The sequence below is a fragment of the Vulpes vulpes genome, chromosome 4, assembly GCF_048418805.1.
Source record: "Vulpes vulpes isolate BD-2025 chromosome 4, VulVul3, whole genome shotgun sequence".
Classification (NCBI taxonomy): Eukaryota; Metazoa; Chordata; class Mammalia; order Carnivora; family Canidae; genus Vulpes; species Vulpes vulpes.
Genome location: NC_132783.1, coordinates 71,924,807 through 71,945,972, shown reverse-complemented (window position 1 = coordinate 71,945,972; position 21,166 = coordinate 71,924,807). Strand labels below are relative to the sequence as shown.

Sequence of the window (21,166 nt, the reverse complement as noted above, 5' to 3'; positions counted from 1 at the left end):
TTTGTTATAAGGTGTGAGCAAGAGTGAGGCTAATGAAAAGGTGACCTCCCTATACACAACCCCCTATCTCGGGGTTTTGGGTCATTTTCCCTGTCTTATTATTGTAGTCCCCACGGTCCTGTGCTTCCTCTGCAGGAATTCCTCTGCAGGAATCCTGATCTCCGTACTCCTAAAACTGGCCTAGTAACCTGAATTTGATTCCTATAGTTCCTTGGTTTACTACTTCATTTATTGCTCACTGCATTTATTGACCCAATCAATAAATGATTATTGAGTATGCCTATTGTGGGGCAGACAGTGAGATGATGGAGCAAGAGGGCATGACACCATCCCTACCTTCATGAAGTCAATGGACAGTTTGTCATCTATACTTGGGCCTGAAGACAGCCCAGCTGTCGGCACTTAGCAGGAGATCCAGGCTGCCTTTTCCTGATAACTACTAAATCTAAAATCTGTGTCTGTACCTTAAAAGAAATAAGCTTTCTAGAGAAAAGAAGGGAAGAAAGACATAGTTTGACATCTAGGGGACTGTCTGCTTGGACAAGTAAATTGAATACAGCTCTTTTCAAATTGGCTTTGCATTATTTAGTATGAAGCCATAACCAGTATGGTAGGGCTATCACTTTAAATGGCAGAGGTCTTCCACTAATGTAGGCTATTTAAAGAGATTGTAAGGAATAAAGCAGAATCTATGCTTATGCCATTTGATTATCATGTAGAGCAAAAGGATCATTTGTGGTAGGGAGAATTTTTATGAAGAAAAATGAGAAATACTGGAGCCCAGTAGGAAAGAGGAGCTGGAAGGGATATACCTGGATATCCAGCTGGGGTTTTAGTGGGTATGTGGATTAGGAACTACCTTATTTCTCCCTCTCTCGATAAAATCATCAATCAAAAATTCCTTTTTGATCATCTTGCATCAAGTAACAAAAACACTTACTTGCTGTATTTGATACAGTGAGAGGAGGAAAGGGTATATGAGGAACTCAGGTCCATGTTTATGGGAACTCAGGTCCATGTTTATGGGGCATATAGTGGCACCAGAATTAAAACATAAAAACTCTTCTGGAGGGGCGCCTTTGTCAAGCCCCACATCTGACTCCCTGCTCAACAGGGAGTCTGCTTCTCCCTCTGCCCCTCCCCCAACTTGTATGCTCTTGCTCGCTCTCTCTCTCTCTCAAATAATTAAATAAAAAATTAAAAAAAAAAAAAAACCTCTTCTGGATAAAAGTATCAGAGATACGAAACAATGTAGTCTGCAACTTTGTGTCCTGCAGGATGAAACTTGGTTTCTCGGCCACTTTGCCTCCCTGTTCTGTAAGGCTAACTAATTTTGAATAAGATGCAGACTCCTTTTTACTGTCCATTCAATTTTTTAAAATATTTTTATTTATTTATTCATTCATTCATTCATTCATTCATTCATGAGAGACACAGAGAAAGAGAGAGAGAAGCAGAGACACAGGCAGAGGGAGAAGCAGGCTCCATAGAGGGAGAAGCAGGCTCCATGCAGGAAGCCCGACATGGGACTCGATCCTGGGTCTCCAAGATCACACCCCGGTCTGAGGGCGTCGCTAAACTGCTGAGCCACCCAGACTGCCCCCGTCCATTCCATTTTCACAGAGATTTTCTTTTCTCCTGTGCCGTGTAAATGGCGTGTGAACATGATGGAGACAGAAACAGAGAACAGAGAAGCCTGTCCTGCTTCCGTTAGTGCCCTGTATGGAGTGGGGTGAGGGTGGGATATTAGTGGGTCACAGACTGAATTCCTGGCAGACTATAGCAGAGAAAGTACAGTACATACCCCAAATATGTAAACTATGTTGTGTCCTTCTCATCAAAGCTTCCCTTCTCTCTGGCTGAAATGACCGAATAGTGATCGGGTGGGTGGGTGAGAGGGAGGGAGCAGCTGAAATGTCAGAGCGCCTGGGGACAAGCCTAAAAACAGAAAACAAAATTGTTCATAAATACAAGTTTTACTACTCAGTCCAGTAGCTTATGGGGAAATACACATTGTCATCTACCCATTCACCTCCTGGCAGGTACTGATTACTGCTGTGGTCACCTTATTGCATCAAGTCTGCCCTGTTGAATCTAATCCTCCATGTGTAGAGACAGGAAAACATCTCTGGATTTCCCATCAGGGGCCAGCACTCCAAGGGACCTGGTTTGCTTGCTCTGCTCCTGCCCATGTGTGGCTGACCTAATAAAGGACTCAGGTTCAAAGCAGACTCTTAGAGGCCTTTTATACAGGCAAGTGAATTTGAATTATGATCCGAGTAGGTCAGCAGGACCTGAGCAAGATCTTACCAGCTGGAAAAGCAAATGAGAGTGAATATTATTTTACTTCAGTGATCTGATCTTGAGTCTTAAGAGCAACTTGCAAATAAAATTGTGACCTTAGGCAACTCACCCTCCTGAGTCTTAGTTTGTGTACCAGCACGGATGGGGAATTGTTGCAGATGATTTTACTGGGCCTTCCCATTTAGAAGAAGCACTGGATATTGTAACTTTAAAAAAACTAGTTACTGTAAAACTCAAGGTGGTTATATAAGTCAGGTTGACATTACCAAGAGGGTAAAGAAAGAGACCTGAGCCTCCATCCCCCCACAGAGATCAACTGTTAGGCAGCTATCCACAAAGAAAAGCAGAGAGCTTAGGAGTCCACTTATGAATCTTCAGTGACTCAGTGAGGGGAAAAAAAAAAAAACAACAACAACCAAACCTGAGAGTAGTTGTGTGTGAAGGAAAGGAAGGCCAGCTTCATTCTGCCTGCATCATCTGATGCCAGCCTGGCAACTCTGTAGCCTGAAAGAGTGTCCCTCACCAGGGAAGGGACAGGGTGAGTGGCTGGCCTCCCTAGCCTTAGGATACCGCATAGAGGACATACTTCAGTTTTACACCACCCAGAGACTGGCAAGGATGAGATGAATAGAGATAGGAAGGAACAAAGGAAAGTCGGTGCTACCAGTATCAGCCACGCAGCAGGAATGACTGTGGCTCCCAGTGACCTGCTTCCAGGAAGACCGGAGCATCTTTCTTGCCACCAAGAAGTAACTACCACCGATGGCCACGGCCGGCACAGCCACTGTGGGCCACCTGCAGATTTCACAGGGTTTTGCCTCACGGATATTCACATTCCCAGACCCCAGACTCCTGAGTCCTTCCTTCCCTGCTCCCTGCCCATACCCCACCCTCACCTACCTCTACCCTCTGCTTCTAGAGCCAAGGATCCACAGCAGCAGCCAGCCCAGGCCTCTGTGGCTACACAAGTACAAGACCCTTGTGCTGACTCCCATTGCCATTTTCACACTTGGGGCTACCCCCTCCCAGCATGCACTGGCACACCTCTGGCCCGACCCTCATCACTGGCCTTCACTGCTGCCCATGCACCTAGTGCAGATCCCACAGCCACAGAAGTGCATGCCAGCTATCCAGGCCTTCCCCGGGGTCTCTGGGTCTGGGTTTGGCTCTGCTCCAGCCACTGGCCTTCACCACTGTGGCACATGGGCAGATAACCTTCTAGCTGTGCACCTATATGCCCCAACCAGACCCTCATTACCAGCCTCCAAGGGTAGGCACACACCCCCAGGGAGACCCCACAGCCACAGGAGCCCTCACTAATAGCAGGGCCCCCAGTTATCTGAGGGCCAGAGCTGGCCCTGTCTCCTATCACTGGCCTACAATACTCGGCTCACCTGCGGCTGGTCCTTCAAGCTCTGAACCTGCTTGCCCCTCACCTGACTCCTCACACCAACCTCTGCTGCAGTGTGTCATCATGGTGAGGCCTCGTAGCCACAGTACAATGCATAGACAGCTGTGGTCCCCATAGCGGCCAGTACTCCTGCAATTGGCCAGGCCTTGACAACTGCCCCTGACCCCACTACTATGTGCATGCTTGAAACCAGCCCCCACCACTACACAGACCTGCAAAAGGCCCCTATGGCTGTGTGTGCATCACTAGCTCCAGCCACCACCACTGCCTGCCTAAGTCTCTAGCCAATGGCCCTGGGGGTGCTGCTGAGGACTCCAACAACCCCTATAGCCACTGTGGACTCTCCACGGTGCTCACCAAGAACCACACAGTTATCAATGTTGTGGACCCCAGTGGCCTGAGCCAATGAGACATCATATACCCCTGGAATCAGAATGACCACACACCCTTGATTTGGTACACTATACCACTGGACCTGGCAGGACAGCACACTCTAGCACACCCCCACACACAGCTCATGGTATTTCCATATCGAAGTCAACTCATAAAGTCTGGAAGAGGTGATTGCTTCTTTAAATGTGCAGACATCTATATGCATGGCTACAGGGATCCTGAAGAATCAGGGCAACATGACACCGGCAGAGGAACCCAGTAAACTTACAGTAACTGACCTCAAAGAAATGGAGATGTAGGAATTGCCTGACAGAGGATTCAAAATAATTGTCCTAATGATGCTCAGAGGGCTACGAGAAAACATAGTGAAACAATTTAATGAAGTTAGGAAACAATATACAAGAACAAAATGAAAAGTTCAGCAAAGAGAAGAAAATATAAAAAGAGAACCAAGCAGATATTTGGAGCTAAAGAAGACAGGGATGGGAACAAAGACCTCAGTAGAGAGCTCTAGCAGCAGACCAGACCAAGCAGAAGCAAGAGCCTTTGGAATTATCCAGTCAGAGAAGCAAAAGACAAAAGAATGAAAAGGAATGAAGAAAACTTGCAGGACTAAAAAGGCACCATTCCATCAAAGCAGCCTATCATCGCTGAGTCCCAGAAGGAGAAGAGAAACTTATTAGGACTTAGTAAATTGACTTCATGACCCTGCCCCCAAATCTGGAGAGTTGTAAGGGTCAGGAGGGGGGAAAAACTAGACAAAAAAGCAGGGGCCCCTAGAGAACAGAGATTGGAGTTTTTAATGAAAAAATATTATAGAAAAAGCACCCAATGGTTTTATACCAAAAAAGTCATTAGAGTTTTGTTGATTAATTGATAAAGCTTTAATATAGCATTTAAACTGCATTTCCAGTGTATGGAATATTATTTAGCCATAAACATAAAAGGAAATCCTGCCACTTGCAACAACATAAGTGGATCCTGATTGTGTTATAAGAGGTAAAATAAGTCAGATGGAGAAAGACAAATACGCATGTTATCACTTATATGAGGAATCTAAAAACATCTCACCCATAGAAACAATAGAAATGGGGCTACCAGGCACTGAGATGTGGGGGAAATGGGGATATGTTTGTCAGAGGTACAGACTGCCAGTTATAAAGTGTATTTATTCAGGTATCTAAGGTTCATCTCAGTGACTATAGCTAACAGTCCTGTATTGTATATTCAGAATTGATGTGAGGTGAAGAATGTGTTAAGTAACCTTATCATGGTAAATATTTCACTATACACACACACATACACACACACACACACACCAGATCATGAGAGGGAATAACCTAAACCTACACAATGTTGCATGTCAATTTTATTTCAGTAAAGTTGGGGAATCCTGGGGAAGAAACTTATACATGAATGTTCCTGAAAGCTTTTAGCAAGGATCTGATGAACCACACAGCCTGTGTTCCTTTTTCTATTTAGTTCATTTAAAGAAAGCTTTTTGTATTTTCTCAGCCTCTCAATGCTCACTAATGCCAACTGGCTTGTTATCTTATTCTCCTGCAAAATAGACAAGAGTAAGTATGTTAAGTATCTCTGTAATAATGGTGGCAAATGTGCTGAGTTATAAACATATATCAAGACAAATTTTTCCAGGCTGGTCTATATGCAGATCCTAATTTTAAAATAATTTTTGAAATTTGTTCATTCTTTTACAACAGATTTTAATGGCTTTATTTATAAACTAAAATGCTTTGCAAAGAATAGCTACTTGTGGTAGCCTGCTGGTTTGTATGTCTTTCCATTTAACTCTAGCTTTCTGTAAAGCTAGCATGTATTCTTCTTGCAAGAAGATACTTTGCAATGGATGGTATCTCATCATTTTCCTTTTCCTTTGCATCAATTCACAGCCAAATCCAAGGCTCAATATGGACCCAAATCAGAACCATTTTAAGGCTTTGTAGCATCTTCTGAGTTCTCTCTTTTCACCAACCTTCTCTACCCAATAGTAAAGGCAGCTGTGCTTGTATTTAGTGCCTCATAAAAGATGGAGGAGTTCCAGGTAGAGTCAGTAATAGTAGTGCTCTGATTCCCAGAATGCTGCTCTAATCATGCCTCTCCCAGCTTCCTGTTTTCCTGACAGGTGCCACTGCCCGGATCCTCATACAGTCCCATTACTACCACATCACATCCAAGGCTCCACGTAGGCACTCAGATGCACACATTCATCTTGGTAACTGTAGCACTTAGCACACATCCTGGCATCTTTTGCTGAATATATAGAAATAAAAGATACTCTCCTTAGTATTAATTTGCCAAAAGGTCTTAATTTTCTTGACTTTATACTGATACTTTGGTAATATAAGTTTGTTCCCTGAAGTTAATGGCTTCCAATTGATTTATGACCATGAAGAGATATTTGTGTGCAAGTAGATAAAAGGTTTCAGAATACCTTGAATCTGTCAGTTGTTAAATTCTTACTATTCTGGGAAGGTGTCAGGAGACACTTGGATGCCCTGTAATTTTAGCCTGTCCTTTCCCAGAAATGCAACCGGTTCTATTTCACAGGTTAAATACAAAGAAGAAAGAAATATTGGTATTGACTTTTGCTTTCTTTTTTTGTTGTTGTTATAGATTTTATTTATTTATTCATAAGAGACAGAGAAAGAGAGAGAGAGAGGCAGAGACATAGGCAGAGGGAGAAGCAGGCTCCATGCAGGGAGCCCGATGTGGGACTCGATCCCGGGACTCCAGGATGATACCCTAAGCCAAAGGCAGATGCCTAACCACTGAGTCACTCAAGCATCCCTGATGTTTGCTTTCTATTTTATTTCCAGAAGTGTCTTGCTCTGCCTAAAAATAAATCCTTAAAGAAAATATTAAATATTTTATGGTCATAAAATAGTTTCTATAAAAGAGAAAATTCTAATACAATACTTCCTCCCTAGAGTCCTAACGTAGACATGTTGACAAAAGCATTTGAAATTATGCAAAATACTCTGTGTTTCTACATCAGTCAAGACAAATTTTAAAATATTTATGGCATTCAAAAATAGATTAATTTTTTTTATTTTTATGTCACAAATATTAAAAGCTAGTTAAAAGTATCTATTTGGATTCAAAGAAGGGTAATGGCACCTTTCCCCAAATTTTGCTATGAGCCTTAAGCTTCTCTAAAAATATTAAATCTTAATATTAAAAAAATAAAACTAATCATGAAATGCCCTTAGTTTTCAAAACATGAAAATCACTTTGAAGGGGGATGCCTAGGTAGCTCAATAATCAAAACTTGGCATAAATTGGAGTGAATTCAACTTTTGAAAGAACTAAACAATACAAGATGAGATCTATGTTTATATGCCAGGTACTGTGATACAATTCATGGAGTAAGTCGCAATTTTATTGTCTTGAGGTCAGAGGATCAAGTTTAGGGCTGTAAGAGTGGCTGGATATTCAGGGAGGAATCACTGAAAGGAGGGAACCACAAAGGGAGTGCTGAAATAAACATATAAACTCCCCACAGTCCTTGGCTGAGCCCTGAACTATATATTTTGGGGGGATTGAAACATCAAGGAAACCAGAGGGAAATAACAGTTAAAAAATTGAAAGCTAAGGGGAAAGTTCAGCAGTGCCTGCTGCAAGGAAGATAATCACCATATCAGGGAAGCTTGGTAAACATCTTTGGCTCTTTATTAACTCTACAAGGACTATATCTTAGAAGTTATGACTGTGTCCCAGGACTAAAGGGATTACTCTTGGAATAAGGCCAAAACTGAACTGCCATTGAAACCCTAAAATCAAGTCCCTATAAGATCAGAGTCTTTATAGCATATTATTCACAATATCCAATACTTAACTTAAATTTAACATATAACTTAAAATTAGTAATATACATGAGAAGAAAAAAATCCAACTTGCAGTCAAAGGAAATGTTAGGTAATAAAAACAGACCCATAGGTGACTCAGATGTTGGAATTAATAGAATTTAAAATAACTATGATAAATATGTTCAATATCTGAAGGAAAAGACAGATATAATGAGTAAGGCAAAAAAGAAAAAATGAATTTCAGGAAAAATATTCTAAAAATATAGAAATCTTAGAACTAAAAAACATAATATCTAATTTTTTTTTAAAAATTCACCGGATGGAATAAAGAACAGATTGAATACAAAAAGAGAAAGAATTGGTGAACTTGAGCACAAGTTATAAAAATCATCAAAAATGAAGGACAGAAAACAAAAAGGATTAAAAATCAAGTTCACACCATGTCAACACATGATAGTGAAGCTGCTAAATGTCAAAGATAGAGAAAAAAATGTATAGGCAAACAGAGAAGAAGATGCATTATAAATGGAAAAACAATGATGAGACTGTGATTTAACTTCTTATCCAGAAACACTGAAGGCCAGGGGCACCTGGGTGGCTCAATCGGTTAAGCATCTGCCTGCTGTTCAGGTCATGATCCCCAGGTCCTGGGATTGAGCCCCATTTTGGGCTCCCTGCTCAGTAGGGAGTGTGCTTCTCCCTCAACCCCTCTCCTTGCTCTTGGTCTCTTGCTCTCTCTCTCTCTCTCTCAAATAAATAAAATCTTTAAAAAAAAAAAAAAAAGATGAGGAAGAAGAAACAAACAAACACTGGAGGCCAGAAGGCAATGGAACATTTTTCAGGTGCTAAATGAAAAATATCTGTTAATCTAGAATTTATATCCAATGAACATAAATTCATAATAAGAGCAAAATTCAGTTTCAGATAAGCAAAAATTGAGATAACATGTTATCCTCAAACTCACACTAAAAGAAATATTAAAGGAAGTTCTTAATTCTGAAGGGAAGTGATACCATATGCAAATGGGGATCTAGGGATGCCTGGGTGGCTCAGTGGTTGAGCTTCTGCCTTTGGCTCAAGGTATGATCCCGTCTCGGGATCAAGTCCCACATCAGGCTCCCTGCAAGGAGCCTGTTTCTCCCTCTGTCTATGCCTCTGCTTCTCTCTGTGTCTCTCATGAATAAATAAAATCTTTTTTAAAAATTTTGTAAAAAATAGAAATGTGGATCTAAAAAAGGAGAGAAAAGTTACAGACAATACATAAGCAGATCAATATACAGAACATTTTTTTCTTTTTAGTAATTCTTTAAAATTTGATTAAAGAAAACTATCAATCTATTCTGAGGTTTGTAATATCTGATTTTTAGGGGCACCTGGGTGGCTCAGTGGTTGAACATCTGCCTTCAGCTCTGATCATGATCCCGGGGTCCTGGATCAAGTTCTGCATCGGGCTCCCCACAAGGGAGCCTCTGGCTCCCTCTGATTTTGTCTTTGCTTCTCTGTGTCTTTCGTGAATAAATAAATAAAACATTTTTTTAAAAATCCAACATTTATAGCACAAAAGGGAAAGCTAATAGCATAAATGGAATTGTAATATTGCAGAATTTCATTTTATATGTGAAGTTATATAATATTAATACTATATATCATATATAATATCAGTATATGATACATGATTAATAACACAATGCTATTTAGACTTAAATTAAGGATACATATTGTAATGCCTAGGGCAACCACTAAGAGAAGAAAAAAAGAGAAAAGATGTAGTTAAAAAGCCAAAGGAGGAGCTAGCCAAGGATATATGTGATGATTCAGTGATTAGAATCCTAAATCATTCTCAACCCCAAGAAGACAAAACAAGAGGGACAAGAAAAACCCAAAGAACACAACAAATAGTATGAGGGTGTGTTCTAGGCTCAGAAGGCTGTGGCTTTCTAAGCAGAGAGAACAACAGAAGGATTTTGCCCTGTTTTCGTTTAATTTTAAATATACAGGATGTATGACAGGGACAGGAAGGAAGGGAATTAGAAAGAGATATTTCTCTTTCCTATGCATAAATGGTAGAAATGAATTCTAGATCTTAAAAGGAGATTGTTTCATAGTAGAAGGAATCCAATCCCACAGGTAGAGGAAAGCCTAAGTATAGATACTGATTCCAGCCGTTTGGTTGCATGTGACCTAGAGTAGGTACATTCATCCTCTGGAGCAGCTTTCTCATCTATAAATGGAACTTCCAATGCCTTTCTCATGAGTTTTAAGGATTCAGTAAGATCACAAATATAATGTGCCTATAACAACAGGGGGGTTTCGAAAAATGTACTCCCTCCTAGGCCAAATCTACAACTGCCAGCCACATGCAAAATGAGGATACAGTCAGAATTTCTGGTAAAAAAAAAATACAGACATGAGAATAGCTTTACTGTTGGACTGTAATTGCTGCCCTTTTACTTTTACTGTATTATAACTTTCCCCTCCCTGAGTAGTACCTGCTTTTTGTTTCATTGTTTTCAGTTTTCAATTAAGTATCACATCCTGTTTTATATCCATGATATAGGAAAAGAGCTGCTTGATTTCCTTCTCTAGAGTGAGATTTTACTTATTTATTTTTGCTTAGAGGGAAGGAAAGAAAGCCTACAGAATATAAGTCAAAATAAATGTCTGTTTTTGAAAGTATTTCCCAAGCCATGAATTTGTATCATTTCAGTATTGGCTTTGAGCAAATTTCAGCTTGTTAATAATGTAATCTGGGTGCAGTATTCTTAGGTGTGATACCTTAATGTCCTGTTCCAAGCTTTTCAGCAAAACAGGAGCTGAAAGAAAGCCTTTTTGACCTTCGAATTGCAAGGTTTTGCTCTTAGGCTAACGCAACAGAGCATTTTGTCCAGCCAGTAAAGTACAGTTTCCCACCTCAGTAATAAGATTACTGTCACTGCGATGAAATATGAGATCTGGACCAGCCAGTTGGCTTTGCTTCAGAATTCTCCCCAAGGGAATACTTGTTCATTATGTTAGCACTTTAAAAATCAGGGGAATTGGGGAAAAAAAAAACCAACTACTAACCCCATGCAATTTCACTTCCCCCCCATAATGTTACTATGGCAACTCAGCATCCCTCTCTCCTTCTCTCCTGTCCAAATGCACATGCCACCATTCAAGAGACGGCCTCCCCGGCACCCTGGGAATTGCCTTTGTCAAGCATTTGCCAACTGGAGGTCGACACTGGTATGCAGTTGAAGAACTGCTTTTTGGTCCTGGACCCATCCTAAGTGATCCTGTATATTAACTGTAAATTTCTAGGGGTTGGGAGCAGGTTAGAATCCTCATTTTTGTATTGGAAAAAAGCACTGCTGTAGTTTTAGGGAGAGGAGCACACCAGTTTACTGCTCTGTGCTAAAGTACGGTAGCCATGAGAGCTCTTTGTTAAGCTTATCGTATTCCAAATAAGAGAAAATAGCTTATTTAGAACAATTCCTCTGATATTTTCTTGTTCTGAGAGCTGAAAAGACTAGCCACAGTCTTTAGTCACATTTCTTAAGTCACTTATCTATTGAGAATTTTATTTTTCTGGAAAGAAAGACAAACTATAGCACATCTGAAGTACAAAAGGAGTCTAGTCTTAAACAAAAAGGATGACAAGGAAAGGAATTTTTGACCAACTAACCAGAAAATCTTTTTTTGTTTTTGAAAGACCAGCACTGCAACCAATTCATTTGCTCACTCATTCCTTCATTTAACTCATTTTTATTAAGCAACTTTCATGGACCTAGGACCGAGTCACCTCCTCTCTGAGATTCAGGTACCCCTTAAACTAGTAGCCTTGTCCTCAGAATCAGACTAGTTGGAAGGATGATGACTACTCACAACTAACTGAGATAGTTGGTAAAAAGTTAGAGGTTCCCCCTAGAGAAATATAGAAAACAAGGCAGACATCCTGCGAGTAGAATGGATATGTCCAGTTTTGGAAAAGCCTTCTAAGATCACAGTTACTTTAAAACAGTACAAATCTGGGTCTTGGAGAAAGTGGAAAGGGAGCCCTTTGCGGGTACCTGGTGCGGGCAGTGCAGAGAAGCAAGAGAACAGAGAGCTGCCGAGAGTTTGTGGGCTGGGGCGGGCACCCGGGAAGGCTGCCCATGCTCACCTGGGGAACTGAGGCTGGCAAAGGAACAAGCCACAGTTGTTGAAAGTCTCCTTGAGCACAGGGCTTCATATGCTTCAGGAACGTGATTAATAAGCCTCACCCATTTCAAAGCAAAAGAAATCAGTTCAGAATGTAAATATTTGATTTTGTGCCCAAAATATAGATATTAATTAAGTCAAGTCAGTGCCAGCTGATTTTCTTCTTTTCTTTTTTTTTTTTTTTAACTGAACTAAGTGTGAATGAGTACATGGCAGAGACCTTTCAGTCTTGCTGTGGGTCAGCTGGTGAGCTGTCTTCTTTGTCACTGTAAAAGCCGAGAAGCTAATTAAAGACCTTACATTAACTCTAGGCACCAGTTTTCCACTGACCTGTGAATGTTCCTTCAGCCAGGCCGGCACTGCCTGTACGACCAGGCAGTCGTGACATCTTGTACAGCTTCCTGATGAGGCATCGCTCCTGCCGGGATGCTGGCTATTTGAAGTCACGCACTTTCAAAAAGTTTCAGAGAAAATCTGCCAAAGATCCAAAGGAGTCAGCCACTTGCCATCAATGTTAAAAATACTGCAAGTAAAAGTACAGTTGAAAGAGCCAGGCTTCAGGTAGCTCTTTGCCATTCGCTAGGAACTGAAGATCCTACCCTGGGGAACCAGCTGGCTTTATCATTGAAGCCAGGTGATAAAAGGAACAATGGCTATAGTGAACAATGGTGCTTCTCAGCTCTTGAGCTGATGAAAAAATTACCTTCCCCAGCTGAGTCTCTAGAGTCTGGGAGTTTTTAATAAACAAACACCAGAGACCAGACAGAGGCAGCAGCTGCAGAATGTAGATAAAGGAAGGCTCAGGATGGCTGAAAGTTTGAGCAGAGGGGCTTTGTCATTCTAACTCCTCCCAAGATATGCCCGGACTGTCCCCACCTCCTGGCCAAGTTCTGCAGTCAGCCTGTGCAGCCTTGGACGAGGCGTTTAACCTGTTTGAAGCCTTAGAGTCTTCATTTATCACATGAAGATTATACCTTTTGTGTCAGGGTAGTTGTGAGGATAAAAATGATATAATAGCTTAGATTGGCTTCAAAATAATATAAGAAAGGAGAAAAGGTCAGGGATATGGATGAATCAAGCTTGATCAGGAGGTGACAGTTGATGCTGAACACCAGACATCAAGAGACTCATTACACTATTCAGTCTGCTTTAGTCTGAAATAGGTTTGAAATTTTCCATAATTAAAACTTTTTTTAAAAAAATGAAATCGGCAGAAATGTACGTCTGTAAGGAACAGTGTGTTTCAAAGGACTGAGGAGTCAAGACAGATTCTGCTCTTAGCTAGTCAAACACTTTTCACTCAGTATGTAGCAGTTGCTTTGGGGAAGATAATTTTCAAGAATAAATGAATTAGGATAAAATAATTATTTTTTTCTGTGTGACCATAGTTTGAACATGTCTGCACATACTCTGTTACCTCTTGTGTCTGAGAGTCTACTTATGAGAAAATGAAACAAATTTGACCTTTCATTTCGTAAAATAAAATCACCATATGACAGGGTCTGTGTGGGATGTTTGTGTGTGTGTGTGTGTGTGTGTGTGTGTGTGTGTGTGTGTGGTGGAGGGTAGATGTAATTATTATTTCTCCTTCAGATATTTTCAGGTTTTACATTATTGGGAAGACATTTGGATGTCATGGTGTTTTTTTTAATCTGTTCTCAGATTTTATTTTATCCTATTTTATTAGCAAAATGCTGTTGCAATTTGAAAGTCAAGGAATAGAATTGTACCTCACCGATTAAACATTAGGATAAGTAGGGTTATTTTCAAGATCCATTCACACAATCTAGACCGTGATTTGAATACAGTGAATTACATTCTGATGTATCTTAAAATGTGACTATCTTTAGAGTAGCAGTTGTCAACCACAGGAATCTTCAAGTTGGGGAACACATTAGCTGGGGTATGTAAAAGCTTCTCCATAGAGTTTGGGGCCACTTAGATAGTTCTACATGAATATCTTTACATTCCTTAATTCCCTGCTAATTCTCCTTTCCCATCTAACCTGTAGTACAATAGTCCTTCCTCACTAGCACTAAAGAAACGCCTAACTCTCCCCAGTGGAGAAAGGAGGACAGTTCAGAATACCAGTGTCATATTAACAGTGGTCTGACTCTAATGATTGAATAACGAATTCTTCTGCTCATTGGATGGTTAGAAACCCCACTGCTGCTAACAGAAATGAAGGACCTAATGGAGTTGTCTTATGATGTATCATTGAAAAAAATCTTTGGTGAAAGGTTATTAGGTGATTTCGGCATGTAATTCAGTTCAAAGAATTAGTGACACTGCTTTAACAAAAGTCCATCTACTTATTTATGCAGACAAGATGTCTCAGCAGTATCATTTATAAAAGCAAATATTAGGATAGTGTTTATACCAAAAGTAATGAAATACCCAGGAATAAACTTAATCAAGAAGGTGAAAGATCTATACTCCAAAAACTATAAAACGTTGATGAAAGAAATTGAAGACAACACAAACTAATGGAAAGATATTCCATGCTCACAGATTGGAAGAACAAATAAAGCAATCTACAGATTTAATGCAATCCCTAATAAAATACCAACAGTATTTTTCACAGAACTAGAATAAACAATCCTAACAATATGAAACCACAAAAGTCCTCAAATAGCCAAACCAATCTTGAAAAGAAAAAAAAAAAAAACTGACGGTATCATAATCCCAGATTTCAAGATATCCTACAAAGCTGTAGTAATCAAAACAGTATGGTATTGGCACCAAAATGGACACATATATCAACAGAACAGAATGGAGAGCCCAGAAATAAACCCATGATTATATATATAGCCAATTAATCTTTGACAAAGGAGACAAGAATATACAATGGGAAAAAAGTCCCTTCAACAAATGGTGTGGGGACAGTGACATGCAACAGAATGAAATCAGACCACTTTCCTACACCATATATGAAAATAAACTAAAAAATTAAGGACATAAATGTGAAACCTGAGCCATAAAAATCATGGGAGAGAGCAACACAGGCAGCAATTTCTCTGACATTGGCCTTAGCAACATTTTTCTAGATATATCACCTGAGGCAAGGGAAATAAAAGCAAAAATAAACTATTAGGACTACATCAAAATAACAAGTTTCTGCATAGAAAAGTAAACAACAGAACTAAAAGTCAGCCTACTGAATGGGAAATGTTTGCAAATGACTTATCTGGTAAAGGGTTAGTATCTAAAATATATAAAGAACTTATCTCAACACCAAAAAACAAATGGTCTGGGTAAAAATGGGCAGAAGACATGAACAGACATTTCTCCAAAGACATCCAGATGGACAAAAAACACAAGAAAAGATGCTCAACATAACTCATCATCAGGGAAATGCAAATCAAAACTACAATGACATATCCCCTCATACCTGTCAAATGGCTAGAATTAAAAACACATGAAACAGCAAGTGGTGAGGATGTGGGGGGAGAGAAACCCTTGTGCACTGTTGGTGGGAATGCAAACTGGTGCAGACACTGTGGAAGACAGTATGGAGGTTCCTCAAAAAATTAAAAAATAGAATCACCATATGATCCACTCATTCCACTACTGAATATTTACCCCCAAATTATGAAAACACTAATTGGAAAAGACATATGCACCCCTATGCTTATTGTAGCATTATTTACAGTAGCCAAATTATGGAAACCGCCCAAGTGTCTATTGATAGATAAATGGATAAAGATGTGGTATAGGGGCTCCTGACTGACTCAGTCGTTTAAGTATCTGACATCTGCTCAAGTCATGATCTCAGGGTCCTGGGATTGAGCCCGGCATTGGGTTCCCTGTTCAGTGGGGAGTCTACTTGTCCCTCCCTTTCTACCCCTCCTTCTGCTCATGCTCTGCCTCTTTCTCAAATGAATAATAAAATATTTTTTAAAAAATATATAGTATATATATACAACAAAATATTATTCAGTGATAAAAAAATGCTATTTGCAACAACATGGATGGATCTAGAGGGTAAAATGCTAAGTGAAATAAGTCATTAATTCCCCTGATTTTTGGAATTTAAGAAATGAAACAAAGGAACAAAAGAAAAAAGAGATAAACAAAAAGACGGACTCTGAACTATAGAGAACGAACTGATAGTTACCAGAGGGGAGGTTGGCAAGGGGGCAGAGGGAAAGGGTGAAATAGATAGTGGAGATTAATAATACAATTATCAGGATGAGCACAGAATAATGCATGGAATTGTCAAATCACTATATTGTACACCGGAAACACTAAATGTTAATTATACTGTTATTTGTAAAATATAGAAAAAATTATTTTATTTTTTTAAAGATTTTTATTTATTCATGAGAGACACAGAGAGAGAGAGGCAGAGACAGAGGTAGAGGGAGAAGCAGGTTCCCTAACGGAGCCTGATGTGGGACTCGATTCCAGAACCCCAGGATCACAACCCGAGCCAACGGCAGACACTCAACCACTGGTGTCCCAGAAAAAAAATTTTAAAACTGCATTTGACTTTTTAAAAATGGGATAATGTTGATGCTGACCCTGTATCATTCAGCAATAATTAATATTCATTAATAGATACATGAAGTACTTATGACACATACATCTCTTTAAGAGAGGAACTTTTTAATAAGTTGGTGCTTTTAATAATCATAAAGTTTGTAATATGTTTTCACTATTTTGACCAATTGTATCTGAATAATTATAGTAACTGTTTTAGAGATTTATTTTTGATGCTTTAAAGACTTATGTTCTCAGGAAATCTTTAAACTTTTTAAAATTTAACATATATTTTCATAGCAAAGAGATATGATATGGTAATTAATTAAAAATATTCAAGTATAGGTGCACCTGGGTAGCTCAGTCATTTAAGCATCTAACTCTTGGTTTCTTCTCAGGATCATGATCCCAGGGTCATGATATCTAGACCCATGTTGCGAGTCTGCTTGAGATTCTTTACTTCCCCTTATAGGGGAAGTGAAATGGAAACAGAAATGCAAGAAGGAAAGGACCAATGTTAAGTTCCTATTACAAATTCCTATTTTAAAAGGAATTATTTTCTATTTTTTTAAATGGAAAATACCAAATTACTTACGGCATTTCGATTCCATCGGATATGGAAAGAGTAGTGAAACAATTCTATTTTTAACAGTGAGTATTCTAATATGTGGGAAACTAACCATTTATAACTACTTAAACTTACAAAAAAATTTAGTTCTCTAGTTAAAAATAGGAAATTATTTTGATATATTTGACTAAGTGTTTGAAAGTCACAGGTCCACAGCCTGTTGGATGCTACACCAAATCCTGAAGAAATACACTGCATTTACAGAATTTCCCATCGGATCTAACAGAAGATGTTGCCTTTGTTCAACAGGACGGTCTAACGCCCCTGCACTGTGGAGCGAGGAGTGGCCATGAGCAGGTGGTGGAAATGCTGCTCGATCGAGCTGCCCCCATTCTTTCAAAAACCAAGGTAATTTCTTCCCAAATTTTTGGACATTATTTAGCTTTACATCCCTTTACTGCTTATTTAACTTATTTAACTGCCTTTTGAATCCTAGAAAAATGATATCATTCCAACTTAGCAATTAAGAGTAAGCTAGTTTGAATCTTTGGAGAACTTCACAATTTGTTTGGGTTTATGAAGCCTTTTGATAGAATCCACTCCACCACAAAGTCATTTTTGTATGCGTTGCCTTTGTTTTTACTTTGTTTCAGGAACACTGACTGCTTGATATCATTCTATGATATTTCCGTAGCTCAGCAATGACTGCTTGTTGAAGAAAGAAAATACCAGATCTATAGTCTCTAATGCATGGGTGCTGGCTCTCTTTCTCCATCCCCTTGGTTCTTTTCTTGAGGCTTACAGATTATTAAAGAGGATATCGTTGAACTGATAAAGGCTGGAAACATTGCAAAGATTGCATCTTGCTTGGGCCTTGGGGAAATTGACTTATGCAAAAGGAATGCATGATGATTGCCCAAAAACTAATGTTTTACAAAATGTCTTCTAGATTTTTATGGCAAAGCTTTTTGACACTATTTAAAAAGAGAGGATATTTGTAAATAAATTTTGGCACATAAACTACCTGAATCCCTACTGCTTACATTAATCTAATCAGTGATTTTTGGAAGCTGCACTAAGCTTTATAAAAAGCCTTATTTCTAAACATCATCAAAACAACAAAAAATAATTACTCCTGTTTGCTCTCTGGTCAGTGTTTCCTCAACAACCCCAGTGAAGATGGACCAGGGTGGAAGTGGTCTGAATAATCCCCTCACTTACTTGTAATGCAGGATTTATATTAGTGAGGCAGGGAGGAATCACCCACAGGGTTAAACAGCCACAAGGTTTCATGGTATGTGATGACACCTTGGCCTTTTGAGTACTTCTCATCTAAGCCATTCTGTTTCTGCTTTTTTCCTTTCAAGAAGTCTGTATCTTTTTTTTTTTTTTCCACCTCTACTGCTTTCAAGCCACCTCACCACAGACTAAAGCCTGCAATAGCTTCCTATTCCCTGTGTCCCACCTTGCTCTTTCCGGTCCCACTCCCTATGCGGTCACAGTGGCCAAATAAACTGTCAACCAACTCATGTCACCTCCTGCCTAGAAACCTTTACTCTCTTAAAAGTTAATTTTCATTTTATCAGAACAGTAAGGCATAGCTAAAAATAAAATTGCTGTCTCAGTTTTTTCTCCCTTTTGCTCATCTCTGTCTTTTCTTTCTTTCCAAGAGATTTCCTTGATGTCTTTTCTTCTGTGTTTGTAACATGCAAGAACATTTTCTTGCTCTCTGATAGTTTCTTTTCCTTAAGCATCCAGTTCTTGTCTAATGGATGCAATATAGTTTATTACCTTTCTGAGAACACTCAAGATAACTTTTCTTTACTTTTTTTCTGTCTCTCTTTTGTCCCTAATTCCTCACATTTTTTGTTTTTCTCTTTGTTGGCTTTGGCTCTCTCTTTATGTTGGGTGTTTCCCACAAATGTCTGTACCTGACCATCAGTGTCAGACACTAGCAATTGAATAGAAACTCTATGTGAGTGTAGGCAGGGCTCCACTCCAGTATATCAGGTGGTGGTGGCCCCCCAGGTCCCAATCAGCTGCCCTGTTTTCTAGGAAGTTCAATTTTTTTGAGAGATGAATCTTCCAATCTTTTGCAGTGTACAGCTGTGTCAATACATGCAGAGTAAGAAAAAGAAGGGGCTGTCATTCTCCCGGTCCTCTGCACACTTCAATCATGATAGTGAGAATGAATATTTACATGCTATCTACTACATAGCAGGCTCTAACACTTTACATATTTCAATCCATTTAATCCTCACAATGAGGTCCTAATGTTACTTTTATTCCCTTTTTATGGATGAGACAACTGAGATCCAAAGAGATAAAATGACTTTCTCAAGATATCTTATCTCATGGTAGAACAAGGATTTGAACCCAGGCAGTCTAACTCTTGATGACCATACCATCCTCCCTTTTTTCTGTGAGTACCTGGTCTTAGTCCAGAGCCTCACCACTGTCCAATGCTCTGTCCAGGCTCCTGCATCCAGAATCTCTCTGCTTCAGTTTCGTCAGACACTAAACTCTTGATTTCCTGTAAGAGACATAGGGAGATCGTCTGGCTTTACTGGGTCCAAAAGACCTGGAAACCTGACGGCTCCATACACAGGTAAACCAATCCTTCTTTTGACTCTAAGCCTCATCTTTATCTTCCAACGTGTCCTGTGTTCCTGCCTTTTGGACATTTGAGAGACAAATCACTGGTCTTTATTTCATTAGCGGTATGTTGGATCCAGATCATTGAGCCTATTATGTACATCTTTTTCCAATTTTATATTCAGTGACATGTTGATGGCTTGAAATCAGTCATCACAGGGTTCTTTACACCATGGGGATTGGCAAATGCTACATATCGGGGTTTTTCATTTTCAAAGAGCTGTTGTTGCTAAACGTTTACCAGTACACCACTGATGATGCCCATCCACAGACACTTAGCGCTCTGCCTTCTCTCTTCTGCTGGATGTGTTAACACTCTAAACCTTCTTTTCACATTCTAAAATTTATAGACATCACACATCTGTTTTTGTTTCCTTTCCTGTGTGATTTGGGAGTGGATGTGGGTGGGCATGCCCTTGCAAAATTTATCTTTTAAATTACTTTAGAGTTTAGAAAAGGATGGGTATGCATAGGTCATACCCACCATATTTCTCCAGAAGTGTCCTCCTGCACTAATAAATCCCTTACCAGCATCTGACGACCTCTCTACCTTATCTCCTGTTCTGCTCCCTACCATCTTCCAGCCAGCTGGCCTGCTTCTGCTTCCTAGAATACACCAGGTTTGTCCTCATCTGATTGAGTTCCTCAGCTTGGCCCAGATCTCTGCAATCTCCACCCATTTCTCAACTCAAACGTTTTCTTCTCACAGAGGCCTTCTTGTTAGCTTATCCTCTTGTCTGTTATCTCTCTTTTGTAAAATGAAAGCAAGAGCTTTACCTCCGTCGGTGCAGTACCCCAAGCATCTAAATTAATGTCTGGCACATAGTAGACCTCCAGAAAACATTTCCTGAATGAACATTAAGTGAATGAATGTGTTTCTGTCTTTAAGGCCATCTGTCTAATTCCTCAAGGCTTTCATCTTTTTAAGAAAACCCACCAAGTTGGATCTATATTTTCAGCTTTATGAGGGTGCAGTATGTAATAAGACCCTTGCCCCTAGGACAGATGCTCTTTTCCTTTCTTCTCCTTCTCCAACGACCTGTAAGTTACCTACTCATATATTGTTATTTGTGTGTCATTAGAGAATTTCCTTCTTTGGTCGGCACTGCCTTCCATTGCTATTCTCCATGAAGTATTTGTTCTCTGAGATGTTGTTTCTTTGTTTACTTCACTGTTGGCCCCTAGGACTGTATCAAAATATAAAGCAAAGGAATGCCTTGGCAGGAAGTAAAGGAGTGCATGAGTGCATATGCTTGTGGGTGGCAGTATCTCAAACGAGAAATGTTCCCATCCTTTGTTTCACATTAGTGTCTACTTTGATTCAAAATGTTAAAGTGGAATTTTTTA

General features: G+C 39.6%; 1 protein-coding gene across 21 annotated transcripts in view; it reads left to right on the top strand.

Moving 5' to 3' along the window:
* Positions 1 to 21,166, top strand: part of ANK3 (ankyrin 3) — a 661,480-nt gene that overhangs the window by 481,532 nt on the left and 158,782 nt on the right. For all 21 annotated transcript variants that reach the window (XM_072756074.1, XM_072756072.1, XM_072756071.1 and 18 more), the window contains one exon: positions 17,474 to 17,572. In XM_072756074.1, the coding sequence (XP_072612175.1) occupies positions 17,474 to 17,572 (99 nt within the window). The remainder of the gene's footprint in view (positions 1 to 17,473; positions 17,573 to 21,166) is intronic.